At 31.8% G+C, this 14,016-nt stretch overlaps 2 protein-coding genes across 6 annotated transcripts; both read left to right on the top strand.

The window, feature by feature from the left end:
- The first annotated feature begins 899 nt into the window (after nucleotides 1–899).
- LOC107927193 (CST complex subunit TEN1) lies at nucleotides 900–4,855 on the top strand. Of its 5 annotated transcripts, none has more exons than XM_041104693.1 (5): nucleotides 900–1,047; nucleotides 1,268–1,413; nucleotides 3,636–3,789; nucleotides 3,886–4,046; nucleotides 4,559–4,855. In XM_041104693.1, exons 2-4 carry the CDS (start codon nucleotides 1,310–1,312, stop codon nucleotides 4,003–4,005), a joined length of 378 nt encoding a protein of 125 aa, XP_040960627.1. In that variant the 5' UTR covers nucleotides 900–1,047; nucleotides 1,268–1,309; the 3' UTR covers nucleotides 4,006–4,046; nucleotides 4,559–4,855. The 5 variants fall into 5 exon arrangements, with proteins under 5 accessions (XP_040960627.1, XP_016713712.2, XP_040960625.1 ...); XM_016858223.2 differs by having other exon boundaries at nucleotides 4,556–4,855; XM_016858222.2 differs by having other exon boundaries at nucleotides 921–1,057; nucleotides 4,556–4,855.
- A 5,694-nt stretch (nucleotides 4,856–10,549) lies between these two features.
- On the top strand, nucleotides 10,550–13,201 carry LOC107895141 (uncharacterized oxidoreductase At1g06690, chloroplastic). Its single transcript, XM_041104339.1, has 7 exons — nucleotides 10,550–10,612; nucleotides 10,873–11,128; nucleotides 11,591–11,682; nucleotides 11,762–11,802; nucleotides 11,931–12,066; nucleotides 12,140–12,202; nucleotides 12,847–13,201. Exons 2-7 carry the CDS (start codon nucleotides 10,906–10,908, stop codon nucleotides 13,030–13,032), a joined length of 741 nt encoding a protein of 246 aa, XP_040960273.1. The 5' UTR covers nucleotides 10,550–10,612; nucleotides 10,873–10,905; the 3' UTR covers nucleotides 13,033–13,201.
- Nucleotides 13,202–14,016: the final 815 nt, after the last annotated feature.

Below are 14,016 nucleotides of genomic sequence, written 5' to 3'. Positions count from 1 at the left end.
AGGCCCGAAATTTGGGTTTGGGCAAAAAAAACAAGGTCCGTTTAGAAAACGGGCCAGGCCTCGGGCACCACTTTTTTGGCTTGGGCCCGGCCCGAATATATAATAAATGTTTTTTTAAAATAATTTTTTTATTTTTTATTTTTAAAACAATTTTTTGGTGTTTATTAAAAAAATGGGCAGGACCGAGCCGGGCCTAGACAAAATTTTAGGCCCATATTTCGGGTCGGGTCGGGCCTGGGCCTAGGACGCGGGTTGAAATTTTTTTGGGCCCGACCCGAACCCGATCCGGCCCGGCCCATGAACACCTATAGTTCTAATATATTTATAGGTTTGGGCCGGGCCCATGAACACCTCTAGTTCAAATATATTTATATACAAATTTTTTTATAATTAATTTTATTAGAAATATATATATATAAAAAATAAAAACATCTTTATAACAATATAATTATTTTAAATATGAAGGAATATTTTATTTTTATTTTTATTTTTATTTGAGGAGTCCTTCAACCTAATCACTGCCCACACCTTATTTTTAATCCATCAATTAAAATTCAACTTTTAACTTAATAAAAGAAAACTTTTGAATAAACTACAACCATTCTTTTAAATAATAAAAATAGGAAGTTAAACCTTTAGAATTCTACTCAACTCGAGATAAAATTTAGTTTAAATTTTATTATTAGATTCTATACTTCGAATTTTAAAGATAATATTGTTAGAAGGAAGATTCACGAGTAAAACTTAAACTATAAATAAATAAATAAGGAGACAAAAAAAGGTATATTATTAATAAAATTCTTGGTGCCACGAAATTATGGAAATTTCATATTGACATTTTTTATAAAATTTTTTAATATGGACAAGGTTGAAAGATATTTTCTTCTATTGTTGTTGGGTGTACAGTTAAAAAGAAAAAAGGAAAAAAGATTCAACTTGATTAATAATTGGAAACTTGTTTTTTGCAGAAATTGGGTGGGCTTCAAAGATTATTTTGTGGGCAAGAATAAGCAAACAATACTGGGCTCAAGCTCCTACGCTACCTAGGTTGGTTTAGGTTCGTAAATTTAGTTTCTTTGTGATTACCGGGCTGCATGCACATACATTGTTCGACCATTTGCCCCAGAGAACTTTGCTTTTTTTTTTTTTGTTCGTCCGTTTACACAAATTTTCCCCCAGTTGTTTAAGCAGTAAATAAAAAAGAAAACCCCGCCATTATTTATTTTGGGTTTTCCTCAACGATCATAGAATTTTATTGATCTTACAGGATTCAAATTTGTTTCAATAAAGTGGTGGTGGTAGTAGTTTAATGGCGTCCAATGCAATTAAATCAGGGGCATTGGTTACTTTACCAGAGCTTCAACCATCATCTGAGTTTTTTAAGGAAGGAGCTTCACTTAGAGTAACCGGAAAGTAAGGATTCCGCTCTACAAACTTTTATCTGTCTTTTTTTATTCTACATTTCTCTAAAATTTTATTATCTGTTCCAATTCTCTCTTAGTTGGCAAATAATACTAGTAACCTTTCACGTTGTTTTGTTCTATTGTCATTATAATTGAATTAGCTGTTGTTACCTAGTTGAGAGAATTAAGGACCAAGGTAACAGGAAGGAGGAAGGTTGAGGGAGGGTAGACTAGAATCACTAGATGTTGACGATGATTAGTTGTTAAACTGGTTGAATAATGTGATAGTGCGATGAAGGTGCTCCTGGAGGTCTAAATATAGTGACAATGGTGGCTTGGTAACACTTCGGTTGTCAGAGCGGTGTGGGTTGCATGCTTTTTGCTGATTTGGTTGTGGCTGTGGAAATGGTGGTTTGAGGTGTTGTCTCCTTAACCAATAGGTTGCTTACCGTTGTGGCTTTAATTTCATTATTGAAGCATTGAGTAAGAAAGGAGTTCCAGTGCTGGCAAAGTGGCAATGCATCAATGGACTGACCAAGGCACTAATGCAAAGCATGGAGGGAATATTTGGGGAATTGGAATTAGAGTTTGTCCTAATGAGAAAGGTTTTATGAGGAGAGATATTAAGGATTTATTAACAGGAGAAAAAGGCAAAGAGATTAAAAATAATTAAATCAATTGGAAGAATTTGGCTAAAAAAGGCTGTTGATGAAGGTGGGGATTCAGAGGAAAACACGGGTGAATTTATTGCTAAAGCACTTTGAGATTAGGATGTATCATTTTTGAATGATTAAGTTAGAATTTATGATCACTAGTTGCATATCAGCTGCAAATCAAATCTGCACTCGCTGCATAGTTTCATGAATAAGCGTTGGTGAAAATACAATGCATGAGAAACTGAGAATCAATAAAGACAAACTAATTGTGCAGGAGATGGAGTGACGGGATTCCAAGTGATACTGGACCTTTGATTTTTTTCACTGGTTAGTGGAGGTGGAGGTGGTAAAGTATGGTGGTGTTAGAGACACAGAACCTCAGCATGAACATGTAAGGCAGCTAGATATTGGTGGTGACTATGGTGCAGTATTTGTTGGTTGGAAATGTCAATTGAGTCAGTATGATGTTGGTGGAAGTTGTGGCCTTGGTTGTTTGGAAATAACAATTGAAAGGATGGGAAATGATAAAGTTCATGATGGATTTTACTTAAAAGAATTGATGCAAGAATGCCTTTAGTTGTGCACCTCAGATAAAAGAAAAAGATTACCTATGAAAGGCTGGTAAAAGGAAAGAAAAGAATAAAACAGGAAATGAACATGTATAGAGAATATTTAATAAGATTTTCTAGTAGCATGCTGTGTGTTATGGCCCATTATTTGTTTTAAGTACTTGCTTGTCGGGTGTTATGGGCTGTGATTTCTTAAATAGTATTATTCTCTGGTTCTTTTATCATACCATCTGCTTGAAATTAGTTGTGATCTTGGATGATAATCCTTATATCCAAAAGGTTTATTTCAGATCATTCAAGCTTCTGGTTTGGGGATTGTCCTTTTAAAAAAGAAAATTATTGGAAGCAAACTCTAATTATACACTATGCTGCTTAACAGAAAAGATTGATGCCCCATGAGTAAGCATATTCATGTGTTATGTTATAAATCAAGACTTTCTTCTCTACGAAATTAATGCCTAAAACCAAAGCTTGAAAGAGCTGACATGCATCAGTATTACTCTTATTGAGATGTCAAATCATATGGTGTTCTTTCTCTCAACTGTTATTGCTGTAAAATATTCTCAAGTTTGGAGATCATCTTGCATGGGGATATGAAGGGATGAGTGGGGAATAGTAATGCTAGAAAAAGCAGTGGTTACTTTTTTCTTAAAGGGTGGTAAAATGGGTAATATCTAATTTCTTTTTGTCCAACTAGATTGCCCTTTGGCCCGGGAGATGTCTATGGCGGTGATTTGGGGTAAAACAGTGTCTTTTTTGTTAATTTTTAGCATTGGAGATGGTTTAGGTACAACTGAGATTAATTGCCAGAAATATATCAATGATATTAAACAATTATTTAACGCCTTACCAATTATGTACTGGTTTTCTTGATTTATTTGCTGGATTATTGCACCACCAGTGTATTATTTTTATTTGTTAGTTGGTTGATCTTTATGATGTGATGTCATATCCATATTAAGAAAGGAATGTCACAAGAGAACTTACATATCTTCATTTGTCCCTAGGCTGCAAGAGTATTCCGTGGAGACTGCCATAGCTGTTATTGCTGATCAAGGTGCCACCCTAAAGGTAGATACCCAGCACTTGAGGGAACTTAGCTTCCGAATTGGCTCCATATTCCAATTCATTGGTGAACTCAATATTCAACCCAACAATGAGGTAAATTCCTATACGCTCAGGTTAAATTCATTTTTCTTTGCTCTATGTCTCCCCCATCTAAGGCTAATAATATGTCCTGGTAATGATTTATTTCAGGCAATCCTGCAAGCATGTACTGGTAGGAATGTTGATGGTATTGACCTTGATCTCTATTATCAGTCTTTGCAGCAATTAAGACAGTTCCAAGCCAAACACATGAAAAATGCAACTACTTAAATGAAGTTTTAGATTTGAATGGACTTGCTAGTGATTTCAAGGTACTGAAGCAAACTACTTCTGAACTTACTATGTCGGTCAGAAATAGGAGAAAAATTATATTTTTGGTTCTTCTAATTGTTATGCCATTGAATTGAATAGCATTTTCATCAACCGCCCAACAAAGTAATTCGTCTGAAGTCTTATTTTAGCTTTATACTAAGTCTCTAGGCGTCTTTTCTTCATATCCTTCAATGCTTGTTTGTGACGGATTACTTTGGTAAACCTACGTACAGCACGGATAATTTTGTTATCCAGTTGAACTTTAGAGCTATTCTAGCACTATTCCAATTGTCCGAAGCATCTTATTAGGTTGATTTTCCTCAACTAACCCTTTTTTAATGGACTAGCACAGTAGCACTTGAGAGTTAAATAGCATTTCACTGTAGCACAGAAGCTAGCATAGTGTGGTGCACTAATCTTGTTCTTTTGTTGCTTCTTTGGAGCAAACATGATCATATTTTAGTACAACCAGGTAAGCTGACACATCAAATTTGGGTTGCTCTTACAGTAGTGATGCTGTCAGGATCTATCGATGATTGATGCAAGACATGGTTTTTCTTTGTTGGCAACACAACACATGGATTGGTTTTATTCTGCATTTTTATAGAGAAAAAATCTTCTGTCATCTTGTTTGTTGTCATTTGGCCTTTAGTGATGTTTTCTAATAGATAAAGCAATCAAAAGCATGACTTATGTGCTTATTTCGATGATTTCAGAACTGAATTAAACCTTGGTTAAATCTTCTTAGGTCAAATCTTAGAGATTGCTATGAGAGGGCGGTTTTTTGCTCGGCCCGACTTGACTTTTATGCCTCCTGCCTTGACTCGACTTTTATGCCTTCTGCTTTAACCATGTCGTGAATCTATTCGTATCTAAAGCTTTAACACCCGAACCCAACTCCGAGAAATGGAAAACTCTCCTGCAACTCGACCTATCCCGAAATATTACATAATTTCTTTATGTTATATTAATTATCACAAGATTAAATAAGATATTTATTATAAAATCTTATAAAAATTAAGTTCTCTTTAGAATATATAAAAAATAGTTAAGATGTTATAACAAAAAAGTTTATCCAATTGTACAAAAATATGGTCATGTGCATCTTGACATTTTTTATACAGTTTAACAAAAAAGTTTGTCCAATTGTACAAAAATATCAAAGGTGAAAAGGTGTATGTATCACGGGATTAGAATTTTAGTCTCGCAACCCATGCGGTCTTAGGTTATTTTTTGATTTCAAATTTGTCTAAGTTAGTTTAAATTCGCCTTAGGCACCAAAAATTAAAACGGACGCAACGCAAAACGAAAGAGCAACGAAAGAACAAAAAAAAAACCGCAAGAAAGTAAAAACACATCAAGTGTTTGAGTAAATGCTCCAATAGTATTCAATTGCTATAAAGAATTACAACCGAGTATCCTAGGATGATTACAAAAGAAAGGGAAAGCCTCTATTTATAATTGAGCATTCCCAAAATCAACGGTACAAATTGAGTTACATTGATGGTCGAGATTAAAGCTTATCTACAATTAAGATTCTTAAGAGATTGACTGAAGATTACAAAATCAAATCTTATTAGATTACAAATCTTCTAATATTACTTTCTATATTTACCAAGGTAACCCTAATTTTCCATAAGTGCTTCACTAAGCCACTAAGATTTTAAGTAGATGGGTTTCTTCACATGTTTCACAAGTCGTGTCAGTTCAATTGGATTGAATGAGGGTCAATTTAGTATTGCTTCTAAGAAGCACTTTTAGGATAAAAAATACTTTTGAGATAAAAATATTGCTAAACAAGATACTTTTGAGCTTTTCAAAAGTACTTTTGGGACAAAAAAATGCTTTGCAAAAAAACTTTTGAGAAGTAAGGCTAAACTAAGCTTGAGTCTCATTTCATCAATTAACCTCTATGGGTCGTTATTTGCGCATTCATCATGGACTTTGATCCGCGGTTCGTGACATATGTTACATCATCACAAATTTTAAAAAATAAATCACTTGAAGTTATTTGACAAATTTAGTGGAAAATAAGTTATCTCATGATTAAAAATAGACTTAATGATAAATTTGGCCACTAACGTTTGCATGTTTTGTCAAAATAACCTTAATTGTATTTTTGAGCATTTTTTGGCCATCAACGTTTGATTTCTTTTCAAATTACTTTTCTAATAGATTCAATGAATAAATCCAAGGTTTCAATCTTTCATACGTTTGTTTACTGAGAGGTTTTTCTATTGAGTTAAATATTTTTTAGATAATTACATTTATTTTCTTTAATTGAAGAGTTATTTTTTTAATTTCATGTATTATTTATTTATTTCATTATTTTTCACATGTAATTTTCTTATAGAATTATTTAAGTAATAAATTACATCTCATTAAAAATATTCCACATATGAAATTTTATATCATCCCGTTAACTTTTTCAACCATACTTTTATCAAATCTGTTTAAAAAAATGAAAAAATGAACAAAAATTGATGGTAAAAAAAAAGCTTAAAAACACTATTAAGACCACATTGACAAACCATGTAAATATTAGTAGTCAAATTTATCATTAAACTTTAAAAATATACATGGTTGAAATTATAGTAAAAAGTCTGTCAAAATGTGTACTATAAGGACTCGAAGCGTTAAAAGAGAGAAATTTGGGTAAAGTTTTAGGGGTAGGAGGGAAGATTCAATCTAAACCTGTCCGACCTGATTTTCATAAAGAAAAAGTCCGCCCTTATATGGTAGGGTCAGACTAATACCCAATGAGTTGGACTTATTTTGTGATTCCTAATTTACTAGAGTGACCCAAAAGGGCATTTTGATGCTTTCTAGTCTACTATACCCAAAAGATTTATCTTATGAACATTTTTTCCCCTCTGTTGATAATTGTTTTTGAGTTCTGCCGAATTGGGATTTGTCAGTCTCCTAGATTTTACATGCTCCACCCTCACATGTCATATTAGACAGCGATGTGGAGATTACCTTGTCATTCGCTTTCATACACATTTTTATATCTTAACAAAATGGGGTGAACACAATTTTGGGCATTTTCAAGAAAATATATATATTCAGACTTTTGGTATTCGATAGTCATACTAAATCCAACTATTTTTAAAGTTGAGCTGAATCTTTAAATTCGTAGGTGAGCTAATATAAGCCTACTTAAAGGGGTCATTATATCCATGTTTTGTGAGGTCAATCAACAAGGATTTTTTTTAGGGTGATAAGATGTAGTTGTATATAAGTTTCCCTTTTGGGTATGCCTTGTTTTGTTTACCGGTTTACTTTTCGGGATTTTAGGTAATGTACGTTTAGTACATTTAAATTTATTTTCTTCATATTATACTCTTGTTTGTTTACTTATTTAGTGAAAAGTCGAAGTCTCTTTTGCCTGTAATTTTTTCCTTTCAAGGGTTTTCTATATAAAATATTTGTGTTCGTTATTCTCTATTTTTACTAATATTATTTTGTCGGTAGTATCGTTGAGTGATATTTGTAGGTCTAATATAAGATTTTACGGATTATCTTTTCAACCTTTAATCTAAAAATTATTTTATTTAATTAAATAAATTTAGAATACTCTTATTCAAACAAAGATAATTATTTGATAGACTATAGAACTTAAAAGGATGATATATAAGAAAGTCTAATAAAAAATTACATAAATATAATAATATTTAAACTATATTTATGATATTAAAAAAATATTAAGAAAAGGGACTTTTTAAAGTAGTGGTTTTAAGTCCACAAATGTGATTTGTGGAAATGTTTTGAGTAGGGGAAGGGTAAAAAGTGGGAAAAAGCATGGCTGTGCCGTTTGCGTGGCGCAATCGAGTGCGGCGCCCACCACGGGAGATTGTTGAGATAATTAGGTGTCTATTTGTGATTAGTTGGATAGGTGGTGGGACCACTTAATCTAGAGGGTCCTCATCCCCAATGATCCGTTAATGATAGAACGGCTTTACCATTTGCCACCGACTTCAGCTTGGGGTCTTACAGTGGGTCCTCGCCACGTTTGTTTTAGTTTATATTATCTATCAATAGGATTTTAATTTAGTTTTGAAATTTTTAAAAAAATATTAATTTTATAATGTAATAAATATTATTTTAAAATTATTTTTATTTTTATATAAATTTTAGAAAAATATATACACAATGAGTTTTTTTGAACAATCTTATTATAAATTATGATCATATTTGTTCTTTTTGACATAATGCCTAAAACTACTCATAGTCTCTTCTCAACCCATAAATAGAAGGATAATGCGCTTTAGCGCATTCGAATCTACGTCCTCTTACATTAATAACAATAACAATATTAATTAAGTTAAGATTCAATCGACATACACATAAATTTTGAATCCAAACTATAATGATTTTTACTATTTCAATTTTATTATAAACTAAAATTACATTTATATTTCATATGTTCTTTTATAATTTTGTTTTATCCACAAAATGCATGTGCAATAATTATTTTTTATATGTATATATATATAATATGCACTTTGTTAGATAAAAATAATCAAAGTTTGAACGGTTGAAGTTTGGTTTTTTTTTGTTAAATCAATTAATTTTTTTTATAAAGAAAAATAAATTGATTGAATTGGTAATAAAATTATATTAAAAAGAAAATAAATGAATAATTATTAAAAAATCATAAAAAAATAAGAAGTTAGACAAAATGATTAAAAAAATGAAAATAAACAAAACATGATTTTTTTTAAAGATTTGTAATTATTTAAAATAAAGAAAATCACTTTATCAGTTTCTAATACGATTTTTTGAGATCTAGATGATTTGATGAATAAAATTATAGGATTTTTTTTTTAAAAAGTCATGACATGCATATATACTTAAATAAATGGGTGTGATATGAAGATCTAATGATAATGATGATGATTATTTTCCTTGAATCATAATTAATCATGATTATCAACATCATTCACCCAAAACCAATGGTTGGGAAGGGTTGATTTCTTTTCAAGTTATCCATTTTTTAGTTATATTCTATATAAAGCAACACATTAAATTTATATCATTTAAAAGTTATATATGATATCACGTTAATTATGTTTTTTTATTAATTTTAAAACTTATTTAGTTAAAAATTCAATTCTTAATTAAATTATCACTATTAATTAGTTGCATAATATATACCAAAGATACGAGTTTAGAAAAATTTTTAAACTAACAACGGTATTATCTAATCAAAGTTATGATAATTACACATTTAAAAATAATTATTAGTTAAAAGGGTTGTGATAATTTTAAATTAAAGTTTTTACTTGAATAGAACTTAGACTTGTCCATGAGTCAAGTCATTCGGCTCGGTCCGAAGGCCCGCTTGAAAAGCTGGAGGGTTTCAGCAAAAATATAGGTCCCTAAATGGATTTGAATAAAAAAATAAGACCTATTTTCTAAACAGGCTAAGCCTCAAGCAAATTTATTTTTGGCCCAGGCTCGACTTGACCCGAAGTTTTAAAAAAGATTGTTATTATTTTTTTATTGTTTTTCATTGTTTTGCTATAATTTTGTTATTATATTGCTACTATTTTTATTGTTATTGATTATATATTGTATAACTATTGTTTTATTATTAATTTTGTTATTATTTTAGAGGTATTTGCTTGTTAAGTTGCATTTATCTTAGTGTTATTTAAAAATATTTTTAAATTTTTTTTCCATTTGTTGGGAACATTTATCTTAATATTTTTAGTGTATTTGATGTATTATATTTTTAAAGTTTATTTTTATATAAAAATAATATAAAATTTTTTAATACAGGTGGGCTAAGCCAAGCTTAGGTTTTAACATTTTTATTCAAGTCGGACTTAGACAAAATTTTAAGCCCATTTTTCGGGTCAAACCAGACCCATGCATATAAAACAGGCCTAAATTTTTTTACTTGGCTTGACCCCGGCCCATGGACAACTCTAAATAGAACCCTATCTTAAATGGTTATTATTTTGAAGAATATTACTTTGTATTAACTGCATAAAATAAAAATCTATTATTTAGATTGATAAGTTAATATATTTTAATTATATTCAATAGTTCAAATAAGAAATATTATTTTACGCTAATTATTGTAAATAGAAAATAAAATATTTAATTAAACACATAACACTATGTTTGGTTGGGTGTATTGGCTATGCCAATACACCCCTAATCGGTGGGCCCCACCTAATACATCTTTATTCCATCGTTTGGTTTAATGTGTTTCTAATACGCGTGTAATACAATACAGATCTAATCGGTGAAAACCACCGATTTGTAATACAGCCCTTCTGCTCAGATTAGGTGCTGCATCGTTTACCCTCCCTGTTTTACCCTCCCAATTGGCTTCCCCATTCCGTCGCCTCTTCCTTCGTTCTACCTTCGTTCTACCTTCGCCTCCCGATTGGCTTCACCATTCCTTCGCCTCTTCCTCTGTCTCTCAACCTTTTCTTTTCTTTTTCTTTACAACCAGTCACTCTTTCGATTTGCCAACCAGTCGACCTTTTTCTTTTCTTTTCTCTGTGTCACTCCTTCCATTGCTCTCAATTGGTGTTACTGCTACTGAAAGGTAAAGGTTTCTAACTCTCTTTTGCTCTCAATTATCTTGTAATTGTTCTAACTCTCTTCTTCTCTCTGTACTGAGTTTTAATGGCTATCTGTATTTAACATTCCTGTGGATGCTTGCTAAACTACGTACGTGTCTTGAAATTTTTCTGTGGATACTTTACTTTCCACTGGATATAAAAATTCTTCAGCAAAAATAAATAATTATATTTTGTTTTGAAAAGTAAAATAAAATCTTATTTGTGTTAGGAATTGCTTGTACAGAATTTGCCCTTGAGTTCCAAAGGAATATCATCAATGGCCATGAATGTCAGCAGTGCCTGTTTCTCAGTTTTGAGTTGCAAGAAACCCAACCGAATAAGAGCGGTTGCTTCCGAGGATTTTGCCACTACCGCTGCTCTCAAAACAGATACAGAAGACAAATTGAAGTTAGGAGGATCGGAGCTCAAAGTGACAAGGCTCGGAATCGGAGCATGGTCTTGGGGTGACACCAGTTACTGGAACAACTTTCAATGGGATGGTAAACTTTTACATTTTTCAGCTCATTTTTCTTTGATTTTTTGCTTATTTTTATGGTGTTTTGTGTAAGTAATTTCATAAAATGAAAATAACAGAATAATGGGTTTTTTCTTCTTCTCTTCCCCCCAATATTTTAATGTAATTCAGCGTTTTCTTGCTTGTGTAACGTGTTTGTATGGTTCAAAAGTTAAAAGGTTGTTTGATATCTAGATTTTGGATTATTTTACTCTTTTTTTTCTCTCTAATTAAGTTTATATATTTGTATCCCTTGTATACTGGCAGGTTCTTGGATTAGAACTATTGATTTATTGTTTTCTTCCAATTACTAGGTTTAGTGTTAGATTTGATTTGTACAACTGCCACAAAGTGATGTGTTGAGAATGTTCTATGTGGAGCTCTTGGTCTGCATTTGTTGCTTATGCTTTCTGCATATCTGATTGATTTGTACTTGCTGTGGAAGCAGATCAGAAATTGAAGGCTGCTAAGGCTGCTTTCAATGGAAGTCTTGATTGCGGAATTACGTTTTTCGATACAGCTGAAGTTTATGGCTCTCCGATAAAACACGAGATCATCTATAAATCAATTTATTTACTTTATTTATGGAAGAATATCGTTGATGATTCCTTTTTCACAGCTCGCCTTAGGTGCTGAAAATTCTGAAACTCTACTGGGAAGGTATGTGTCTTGAATTTCATTGAGGACAACGGTGTTACTTTAAAATCTCACCGAAGGTGGAATGTAGTACACAAAGTCAAATAATCAGAGTTTGGAAACAAGAACTAATGTCAAATGCATAAACTGAGTCTGGCATATATATTCTTTTTAACACAAGTAGGGTGCCATATCTTTGTTTCAGGTGCCCTTATCGGGAAATATAAACCAGAAAATCCGCCATCTGGACCTAGAGGCCGGATTTACACTCCGGAGTTTTTAACTAAGGTATGTCTCTTGAGTATTTCGTATCCCAATTTTAATTTCAGACTTGATTGCTAAGGTCTTTTTAAATATACAGCTCCAACCTCTCCTTATCAGAATTAAGGAAATAGGAGGGAACTATGGGAAAACTCCAACACAGGTTTGTTCTTGTTCTTTTGCTTGTATATATATATATATGCTTAAATCTGTTGATAGATCTGTTGCTTCAATATTATGGTCATATTAATAGCACTTAGCAAAAAGACAAGTGCATTAGAAACTCGATATTTCATGTGCTGCCCATTGGACACCCAACATCTTTAGGCATTAGGCTTGGATGGCGTTTTCTTTTCATTGCACAATATGTGACTCAGCTTAATTACAACCATGGACACTAGTCCGTCTACAACAACCTCATAATCATGGCCTACACCAGCTGGGAAAATCTTGGCTCAAGTTGGTGAAATAATTGGTACAGAAGTTGTCTTCTTTAAAGTATATTTGATTTCCATGACCCATTCCTCGACCAAACAACATATGCAGTCATGCACTAAGATCACAATGAGATGAGAAAAAACCACAAAGCTTCGCAAGTGCTTTAAGTCCTCTTTGATGGCATTATCCTAATTTGGTATCTATGTATCATCTCCCCTGTAACTTTTAGATACACATCTGGAAGTTGTCACAAATAGGTGGAAACAGGCTGTTTTCTTCTCATACTTTTTCATCTCGAGTTGCAACTACTCGATGGGGTATTTTAAAATGTGCTGAGATCTTTTATGAAATGAGCTTTTTTTACTACAGGTGGTGCTCAACTGGTTAATAGCACAGGAGAATGTTGTGCCAATCCCAAGAGCCAAAAATGCTGCACAAGCTAAGGAATTTGTAGGTGCCCTTGGCTGGAGACTAAGCAACGAAGAAGTGGATGAGCTACGGTCACTGGCATCGGAGATAAGTCCTGTTACCGGTTTTCCTGTGGAGAAGCTGTAATTCTTTTTGCTCCGATTCAGGTTGACTTAATTCTTGAATGTTAAACATAGAATGAATAACTCATATTCTAGTATTGGTTCCTTTGAGCCTCATCGTTTGGGTGTTCATTCTGATGCCCAATTTATGGGATCAGATAATGGGAATTGTCTACTAGTGGTGGCAATGATTTCTACAAAAAAAAAAAAGAAAAAGAGAGTAATGGTTCCTCTTTCTCTCCCCACCCTGTTTGTAATAGTACCATGTAATGTATGTATATCTTTGTGGTAGTCCAGTCAAAGAAATTCAATCCTAGAAGCCTTACCATTTATTATAATGTATAACTTAAAAAATCAATTAAAGTTTAAAAAGGACACATTTGTCTCCAATTCTGAAGAGCAAAACCATGAGCTGTTTATGGCATCGTACAAATCTATAAGCTTTAGCATATAGAAGATTCATAAGCAGCCATGGAATAGCTTAAGCTAGCTAAACTCATTTCCCAAGTTTTTTTTTAATTAAATAAAAATTGAATCCAACACTGAATATAATGTTTTAGGCAATGCATTTCTTTAAATCAAACAAATAATTTGATCTCTCAAACCCAAAAAAAGTCATCCTTGAATGCTTTATAAGAAGTCAAAGTTATGTCAACCAGATTTCCAATTTATTATTTCTGAAAGTTACAATAATAACAAATTACGATATGAATTTCAAAATTTTTAAGAAATGATATATTTCTTGGTTTATAAATTTTACTTTTTTTTTAAAAACAGTCAAATTAGTAAACAAAAATTTATTTTCCAAATTAAAAAATAAATAAATAAAATTCTTGTCTTCTACTTTTGAGCCATACAATGTATGTTTGCTTGGTCCAATTCATATATTATGATTTGTGTCAATTAATATAAGAATATTAATTATTAAGAATTTTATTAAATTATATATTTTAATTAAAATATATTTAATAATAATTATGTTAATTTATATTTTAAAGTATCATATATT

Source organism: Gossypium hirsutum, chromosome D11 (assembly GCF_007990345.1).
Source record: "Gossypium hirsutum isolate 1008001.06 chromosome D11, Gossypium_hirsutum_v2.1, whole genome shotgun sequence".
Taxonomy (NCBI): domain Eukaryota; kingdom Viridiplantae; phylum Streptophyta; class Magnoliopsida; order Malvales; family Malvaceae; genus Gossypium; species Gossypium hirsutum.
Note: the sequence above shows the minus strand (reverse complement) of the source record. Positions and strands in the feature narration are given on the sequence as shown.